This window comes from Tenebrio molitor, chromosome 2, assembly GCF_963966145.1.
Source record: "Tenebrio molitor chromosome 2, icTenMoli1.1, whole genome shotgun sequence".
NCBI classification, from domain to species: domain Eukaryota; kingdom Metazoa; phylum Arthropoda; class Insecta; order Coleoptera; family Tenebrionidae; genus Tenebrio; species Tenebrio molitor.
Window position 1 is genome coordinate 1,670,574 of NC_091047.1, and position 9,144 is coordinate 1,679,717.

General features: G+C 37.6%; 1 protein-coding gene across 1 annotated transcript; it reads right to left on the bottom strand.

Annotated features, from left to right (window-relative positions):
* Positions 1 to 95: 95 nt before the first annotated feature.
* mRpS5 (mitochondrial ribosomal protein S5) lies at positions 96 to 1,737 on the bottom strand. Its single transcript, XM_069038372.1, has 4 exons — positions 1,486 to 1,737; positions 1,297 to 1,422; positions 1,017 to 1,244; positions 96 to 966 (listed from the first exon to the last, which is right to left on the bottom strand). Exons 1-4 carry the CDS (start codon positions 1,643 to 1,645, stop codon positions 146 to 148), a joined length of 1,335 nt encoding a protein of 444 aa, XP_068894473.1. The 5' UTR covers positions 1,646 to 1,737; the 3' UTR covers positions 96 to 145.
* Between the last annotated feature and the right edge of the window lie 7,407 nt (positions 1,738 to 9,144).

Below are 9,144 nucleotides of genomic sequence, written 5' to 3' on the forward strand. Positions count from 1 at the left end.
GCATTGATGCGCTAAATTCAAAACAAAAACAAAACTTCACTTTCTCCAAAAACCACGCGCTCTAAATAAATTTCAATTTAAATAAATCCTCCATATTTAACTCGACTCTTTTATTTATATAATTTGTTACAATTAAATATCAACACTACGCATTCGACTCTTCCTCCGCTTCTTCCTTCTTGGGCCTCACTTGTGGCCTACATTCTGGGTACTTCTGAGTCAGAAAACTTTTGATCTCCCCATATTCACTGATCAGGTTCAGCTTCAACTCCTGCTTGTTCCTCAACTTTTCCTGCTTCTTCAGATAAATCTGATACGACTTGTGTTGGGTGTAGAACGGCGGATACTTCTTCTTATTGAGGATGACCCTTCCATCAAAGCAATACTGCGTAAAATCCAAAATCTCGTCTTTTTTTATCTCGTCTTCGGTCTTACATTTGGGAGGCGAAGCCAGAACCGTCGGAAAATACCCGTTTTCCTTTTTAAACTCCACCAAATGGAGTGACTTCTCCGCGGCGATTTCTTCGTGCGTCTTCTGCTTGACCAACCCCAAAAAGAACGCCTTCATCACGTGATTGACAGTCGTGGACCCCTCGACTTTGGCGTGCAAGTCTTTAATCCCCACAACCTCGCAAATTGTCTTTATCGCCCTGTGCCCCACCAAGCCGTAACCCTCCGGTTTTTGCCAAACGTATATCTTTGTGGCCCCGAATTGCGTGAAAAAATCGTGGTAAACGGTGTGATTCCGGAATATTTTTACGTGCATCAGTTTCTGACCGGCGCGATTCTTCGCTTTACGCAAGGCCGTCCTAGGCTCCACCCCTTTACCCATCGAGAAACCCGCCACGCCGTTCTTGTTCCCGGTGACGACAGTCGCCGAGACTCGCCGCTTCCTGCCGAAATTACCCTTCATGTTGAAAACCGTCTTCAGCTCCAACACCTTGGAGTCAAACCCCACAAACGTGTCTGCAACATTACACAAATGCACGAGAGTTACGAATTGGGAATATAGCGACCTTCGCCGATCGGATCCGGCGGCCCGATGCTGCGCCCCGGCATTTTCGCCCCCGACCAGCCTCTCTCGATGGGGCTCAGTTTGGCGTAGCGGTGGCTCCCCATTTGATCCCGCAATTCGTTGAGTCTCTTTTGGCGTTCAGGGTCTTCAGGCAGCTGCTGCTGCTCCACCACCTCTTTGCCCCTGATGATGGGGGCTGTCAGACCAGGCCACAGAATGTTGGCCTTGCCTGAATTCACACAAATCAGTGGTCAACTAAAGATCCCGCAGAAAACACCTACCAACTCCAATGACTTGGCCCCTGTTCAAGTCTTTGATGTTTTTCTTGGAAACTGTCTTGGCGCGACCGCGTTTTTTACCAGCGTTACTCACAGACGTGATTCCTTTCCAGAGGTCATTGGCCGGCACTGCGGTTCGAAAATTAGTAAAAATGACGACTCAACCGGCCAATCTGGGCTCGGTGAACTTACATTTGTTGAAAAAATTTGTGGAGCTCCGAACAGAGTTCCCAAACAGAGGCTGCGTAGGGACTTCCTGTTCTAACTTAATTAAAGCATTACTCAATCTACATTTCGTACTCAAGGATAGTTTCGATAATGATCTAGTCACGTTGAGTAGCTGTGAGGCCATATTTGTGAATTTTCTAATCAATTATTACATTTCCTAACCTCACTTATAAACATGTGTTTACATAATTGTTGACAGTTCACCGGCACTCTACAGGTACCTACTTTCTCGATAATCCTAACGTCACAGTGACGTCTAGATGTCACCATAAACATGGATTCAACAAAAATGTTTTTTCTTGTACTCTTTATTCTTCTTATTGATTATTGTGCAACAATTACAACTCAGAATTGATTAATCAGTTCGTTAAAAAAAATTCACGCATATCTCATATGGTCAGGGTGGGAATTATCCTTTTTTGGACCTTTAACACTGGAAGCCAAATCAATAAACAAATCAAAGTTCCAAACTTGTCTTCACTTTTGGTTTCATCCATTCTTGTAGTCTCCAAGCAAAGATTTCTCTCAACAATGTATTTCTTCATTGTTACATCTTGTTTGGTCTGGATTAGAGTACTTCAACCTGTTTTCCGAGCAACTAAATCTCATTTGGCATCGTCAATGCAAAACCACCAAAATCTGCCTTGATCGAGCACAACCTGGAGTCTCTCGGTACACAACAGATGTCTCGAGATGCTTCCCATCAGAAGCGGATGTAGCAAATTACATAATCCCAAAATGATGTAGAAACACAAATGGACGAAGCAATAGAACAATTCGTTGTGCTTGATCGACTGCACATTACTGCGAAAAATCCGAGTGCTCCGTCTCTCTACCAAACAAAGTACCTGTCATCCTGCAGGATTAGCGCTAGTAAACATGGTAAAGTGGCGGTCCATGAATGAGCATTGTCCCGGTGCGTAATCATAGGTTCAGTTCCATCTCACAATGCTACCTGATTGCATGAAACGGGGCTTAATTGCGGGGTGCTCCTCAGAGGGGACCGCGTCTTGTTGTTGGTTGTCGGGGCGGTCGAGGAGATTTCGATTTAAAACGGCACCGGAAGAGTCCGGGCGATACATCAGCTGTTGCGGCGGTGAAGGGTTGTACGGGAGAACGAGTGCAAAGACGATTGTTGTCAACAGCAACACTCGGAACCACTCGATGTAATGCGAGCTCTTTGATTATATTATGATAATGGAGCGGCGGTGGCGTCGGTCCGACTTGGAGCACGCTCTCCTCCGCTACAAGGACCCTCCACCAGCGCTCCCAACAACCTTTGATGACCCGACCAAGAGCGGACTGACCGCCGGCTCGCGACGAGGGCCTCTCCACGACGTAACCCATTGATGTCCAGTTTTCACTCTTGTACAGGAAAATAATCGGACAAAGGGGCCCCCAGTCGAGAATGTCACCGCGCGCGGCGTCCAAACTTCCATCGAGAACACTCCCGCAATGAATTCAGATTTTCGTTTCTACTCGCTCCGGCGAGGTGGTCTTGCGGCGGGTCCACCTGTGCCTTCGCCCCCCTAGCCTTAATTCGAGCCTCGTCTGACGTGGAATTTTGATACGCTGCTAAAAGCGGAGAGGGTTCAATATTGACATTGAGATTCGCAATAAAGCATCTAAAACAGAGGCAAGTGCTGTGCAAATAGTAATGCCGGGTTGCGCGCCGCACGCCTGTCTGCCTCCGCCTCCTCCACGAGCCTCCTCCAGAACCCCTCATGCGAAAGATGATTAAAACGAATAATCCCCGTAAATACATCTACCTACGTAGCGAAATTGCGTCTTTCCAGACGGCGAAACGTGGGACCTGGAGAGGAATTCTCGCTTTTTCTCCAGCCGGAGCGTTCAAACTGGAGTGTTCTAATCTTCATAGGAAATCGATTTTTCGAGTGTTTAGGACCAACTGGCTGCGAATAAATCGTTTCGTTATCGATTGTGCGGAGCGCTTCTTTATCGGCCGGTCCATCTAAGCTCTATTACGGGGCTATTTACACACCGCCTGTCCTATGCGATTAGTTTTGTTACGGATACGTCCGACAATGGAACCTTTTTAACTCCATTCTTGTGCGTCCAGATGAAAACATAATGCCTGATGCGGTTTTTGTCCGGAACAGCACGCTACACTTATATAACCGGAGCTGTGGACCGGAGCGGGTTCACACAAAATATGGATTTTGCGTGGAATTTTGCTTTATTATTGCGGTTCGAGGGCATTACCTGTCGATAGATGTCATAAACGGGGCGATGGAATGCCGGAAAAGGGATCACAAATAACATTCGGGTTGTTGTTGATGCAGTTCGTTCAAAATAAGATTTACATACAATTCTGCCACCAACAAGTACTGTCAAAGATGACGAATGACATGTGATCAAAAAATGGCGTCGAAATTGCCTAGGAAAAACAAAATCGGTGCTTAATTATTATCTGTGATTATGATTTGAAATGTCATTTAGGATTTTATTGGTATTGAACAATGTAACATTGCGTGGTTTACAATTTTCACAAGATGGCATTTACTTCAGACCAAAAAGAAATGTATACCTGAATCATATTTTGTGACAGTGATAGGTATTTACACAACAATTACACGATGAGTTTTTGTCTAAAGATACAGTTGATTGCAAAAAAAAACGGGAACTGTCAGAATAAAAGTGACACATTTTTACAATTTTTCCATAATGTGAAACCTTCTCACGAGAGATAGGTTAGAATTATGGTCAAAATTCACATTTAAAAATTTTTTAAATTTATAATAAACTAAAAAAACATGAAGCAAAGTGTACCTATTTCAAAATTAATCCTTCATAATGTACCCAATGATGAGAGTAAAATTACATAAATAATTTCATTATTAATTCTGCACGAAATGTCAACAGGAATGTTAGTGATGACAGATAATAAGTGTATTTAATACATATTTGCATAATCGAATGGGTTTTAATAGTAAATACAACTCTTTGAAGTATCCGGATGTTATTTCGTCGATAATTGTTTCCAAATTATTCACCAAAATATTTTCATAAACACATTCGTCTTTTTTACACTAATTTAATAAAAATAGTCTCGTGGTATGTCCGAAACACTTCTCCAAGTCGTAATATCCTACTTGTAGTTCGTCAATTAATCTTTGATTCACTATTTATTTCTGGCGTTCTCTAAATAAAAATCTGAACAATAGTGTTTTGAAAAATTTTATGAACGGATGCCCAGCATAATATGTTACATTTATCTAAGCGACAAACCATCGTAACGTTGATTTTGCGCTGGTTGCAAACAAAAAATTGTGTCATAAATGCCTTTTGTTTACTTGAATAAGTATAATAAATCATTTTGTAATAATATGTATTATACGTCTGTGACTGTTAATATTCTTAATAAACATTGGATGCACAATATCTCATTGTCAAAAAAAAAATGTATACCTACAGGGTGTATCTGAAATACGTGTTAACTTTAACGAGTAGAAGAACTCGCCAATTTATGAAACTTTTCTCTATAACGATTTGGAAAATTCGCAAAATAAATTTAAGTCCTCTCACAGAGAAACTTGACGGGTGTCAAATACTCGGTTTATTAATTTTTTCGATCGCACGGTATTTCATTTAAGTATGTACAGTCGGTGGACAAATAAAACTGGGACACTTAAAATTTAATCTATGTAAATCAGACCATTGAATTGTTAATATATTTGTCAGTGTCTATATAATATGTCATACCAAAGTTAACCTATTTGTGATAAAGCCGTAATTAAACGATGCAAATTTGTAGATAAATTTTGACTTATGTGATTGTCATTTTTGTCCCAGTTTTATTTGTCCATCGACTGTACCTAATATACATATTATAAAGAATCATCAAGAAAATTTTGGAGTCCAAATAATAAGGCAAAACAAAGGTCGGTTCGCAGATTGACTCGTACGAGTAGGTAGATATAAGTACATAATTGTCAAATTGGGCCATATCTGTCAATAACCTACCTATCTACTAGAAAAAAATATTATTAAAAGTCGTCTTTTAAGGTTATTTAATGCAAGACATTCTTATTGACAGATCTGACCCACTTCTAATTTGATAATTAAAACTGTATGCATCAATCTGCGACTTAACTATTGTTGTTCACCATCAGCTGGGCCGCCAATATTTTTATATTTTTGATCGCGTATACCTAGTATTTTTGTTAATCAACAAAGTGGAATCTTTCATTGGATCTTTGTACACATCTAATAAAACAACAAATTTAAATTAACAAAACTCCTATAAAATATAAGTGTATGTTTCCACATTTTGCCTCTGTTGGTCATCACTTGATTGGTAAAATACTGCGTCGGATGAACAGCAAATTTTGGTATTAAGGATTTTTTATATCCTTTACTCAACTGTTTTTTTACAATGAGATTAAAAAATAGTGGAAGTCGAGTACGTACAAAAGTTTGCTTGTCCCTTCTTAAATTTAATTTGTTGTTATTTCAGGAACATTTTACCGTCGAAGCAGCAGACCATTCTTACGACGATTTAGAGAAAAGAGAAAAGTGTTGAAAGGAAAACCGGTAGCGGAAGACCAAACACAAGAACAAATCCATTGACATTCATTTGAAGGTTTACTACCTACCATTAGGCAAATAAATAAATGAGTTAAGATGTAGGCTTTATTGTTCGCAGTCTACTTTGACAATTTTTTTATTGCAGCGTATACCTATGTATTAACACAAGGTTATAAACATTAATAAAAAAAAAAATTAACCCAAAATTTTTTAAGTGTTTGAAATTTGTACCTACTGAATAACATTAATAAATCAACGTTTTCTCAAAAAAAAATCTTGGCGTGTAAACAGAAAATTCGACCAAGGAACAAGTTAAAAACAGTTAACAACTTTTCTAGATCAGCGTTTCTACAGGGTTATTATATAAATGATTGTAGTCCAAGTAGCCGTAAAAACGGAATGTAAAATTTATGGTTGCCGCTCCATATAAAAAACATCAAAATGATGTGAATAAGTGAATGCACACCGTTCACACACAGGAGTGCAAAACAACTCAATTACTCAATATTCTTAGATTCAATCGTTAATTTAGAAAGAAAGAAATAGAATTCTCATCACCGCACTTTTCAATTAAAAAATGACAGTTCACATGAAAGCGGCAAAAATTTCATAATATGGGCATGGCCTGCTTCGACTACAATCATTTATAATAACCCTGTATGTAAGGATTCCAAATCGTGCAGTTATTTAAAAAATCTGTGCAGTTTATTAAATTATAAGAAATAAACTTACTAAGTACTTACTAAAGTGACTTGCAGCAGATTTTTTTAATGGTTGAAATGATGCAAAGAATTTGGAGACCAAATTGTTCATGTAAAACATAAATTATTTAGATATATGCCCCTTATCAAACTGTAACTATCAAATTAAAAGTAGATAAGATGTTTCCAAAATAAATAGCGTTTAAATAAATAAAAAACTTTGAAGGTTCGTTCTGTGATTTCTCCGAGACACCGTCGCTAATAGAATTGGATCTAACCCAACTATACATATTTTTCTTTATACCATACTGTTATTAGGATTTATCAGTACTCAATGCTTGATTGATATGATACCTATAACAGACTAGGCCGTTATTCAAAATTATCAGACCGAGGCCGTTATTTTTGCTACCGTTGCTACGGTTACGGCATAGATGACAACTAAATTTAATTTTTGAAGTAAAGAGAAATGTCAGTCTTACAAATAAATCATCGTTAAATGTTAAGTATTATTGGTATAAAGAAAACTATAAAACAACATACGGCCGATATGGATATAACAGACTCGGTTGATTATAAAATAAAATTACAATACCTCAACCATGTCTGTTATATAACCCATATCGGCCTAATACCGTTATATACTATTAAAAATGTCTGTCTTCACGACTACCGAAATTCATTTTTGTTGTTTTTTGAATCACATAAAATATGTGATATTTAAATTTTTCTTATTATTTTTTAGTTGTAATTCTTATTTCAGTCTCAACCGGTTAACAATGCAGAAGAAATAAGTAGGTATCATGCCATCGACAAAAATCCAGTAAGCCATGACTATCGTGGTTCAGTTGGCAACCCTAGTATAAACATTGCTGTTGTAAAAGAAACATGTTTACTTGACGGGATTTCAAATACAGCAGTATTGAAACTAGCGCTGCCAACTCAACAACGATAGTCAGGTTTACTCGTTTTTTTTTTTTGAGAACACGGTATTAAATATTTAAATACAAAAAAAATACCTATATATAGGTATTTTCTTGCACGGAAACTTCTTCAAAGAAGTTGATTTAAAACTTTTCAATAAAGTGTTAGAAAACGCTCACTGAGTAACATTGTAAAAATTAAAACAAAAATCTTCATCTGGCGAAAGTCAAAAGACATCAAAAGTTTAGATTGACATTTTAAACATTTTCGTTGTGCAAAATACAACCAATTCAAAAAGAATTTTTATTAAAAATCTTACACCCTCTGTCTCCTTCTGGGGTTAGCTATGTTATCATTATGTATTGTTAACGTAATAAATAAAGTACAAAAGTCAACTTAAAAGTACCAATCAACAGAACATACGACAATTACCTACTTGTGTAAATAATGCGCAAATAATTGTTTTTGTACTCATAGCCTCAAAATCGGTATTTCCCGGTTGTCCTCGAGTGCGGAAACACCGATTTCCCGCACGCCGTGTTTTTTACTTTGCAAGCAGAAACCAGGGGAAAATGCATTGTAAGGTTGGTATTTAATAACGTAGACAGACGGAAACGTCAATTCATTTTGAACAAATTTGCGATTGTAAAATGAATTCTCATCAACACAAAAAATAAGCAATTCAAAAAGGTAAGAGTAATAACAGGGAAAGAATTTGTTCAATGTGTTGTGTGATCGTAGTAGACGGCACCGACGCTTTAAATTTTAATAATCTAGTAGTCACAATCAGCGCAGAAGGTGCTACCAACCCAATAGTAAAAAATTATCAATGTTAAATGATGCACATTTTTAATTTTATTTTTAAATATTTTTGAATTATTCGTTAAAAAAAATATTGTACCTAACTTTTGCGGGAAGAAATTTCCCGCGTTCGCACTAACAACAAAGCGCTCACGCGGAAAATTTCACTTCCCACATACGTTAGGTAAATAACTATTTCGCTTGCACTGTGAATCATTTTTCTTGGGGTGATTTTTCAGTACAAACCGTAGCAGTTCGATTTGTGCGTGAAAGACACTACTTCAAATATCTTCAGTGTCTTATTTTAATCTCGAAAAAAAAAGAATTCACGTCTTGGAGCTCGTGTAATTTAAAAAATCTAATAGATACAATTTTCTTTGTTCTTCAGTTACGTAATAGTTCTTAGCGAGGCTGAAAATATGTATTTCATCTGTTTACCCTTGGAATTTCATTTCTCCTCTGGAGCAGAAGCACGAGAACTAAGTATATTTGAAATTATTTTAATTGAATAATTTCCATGAAATTTCGCGAAGTGGTGGTATCAGATGTAACTTTTCCAATTTAACCCCAGTGATTATTTTTTTTCATTTTCATTCGAATCTTTCCTCGTGAAACTAGTTGCTGACTCTTATCAACGAAGCATCGGAAA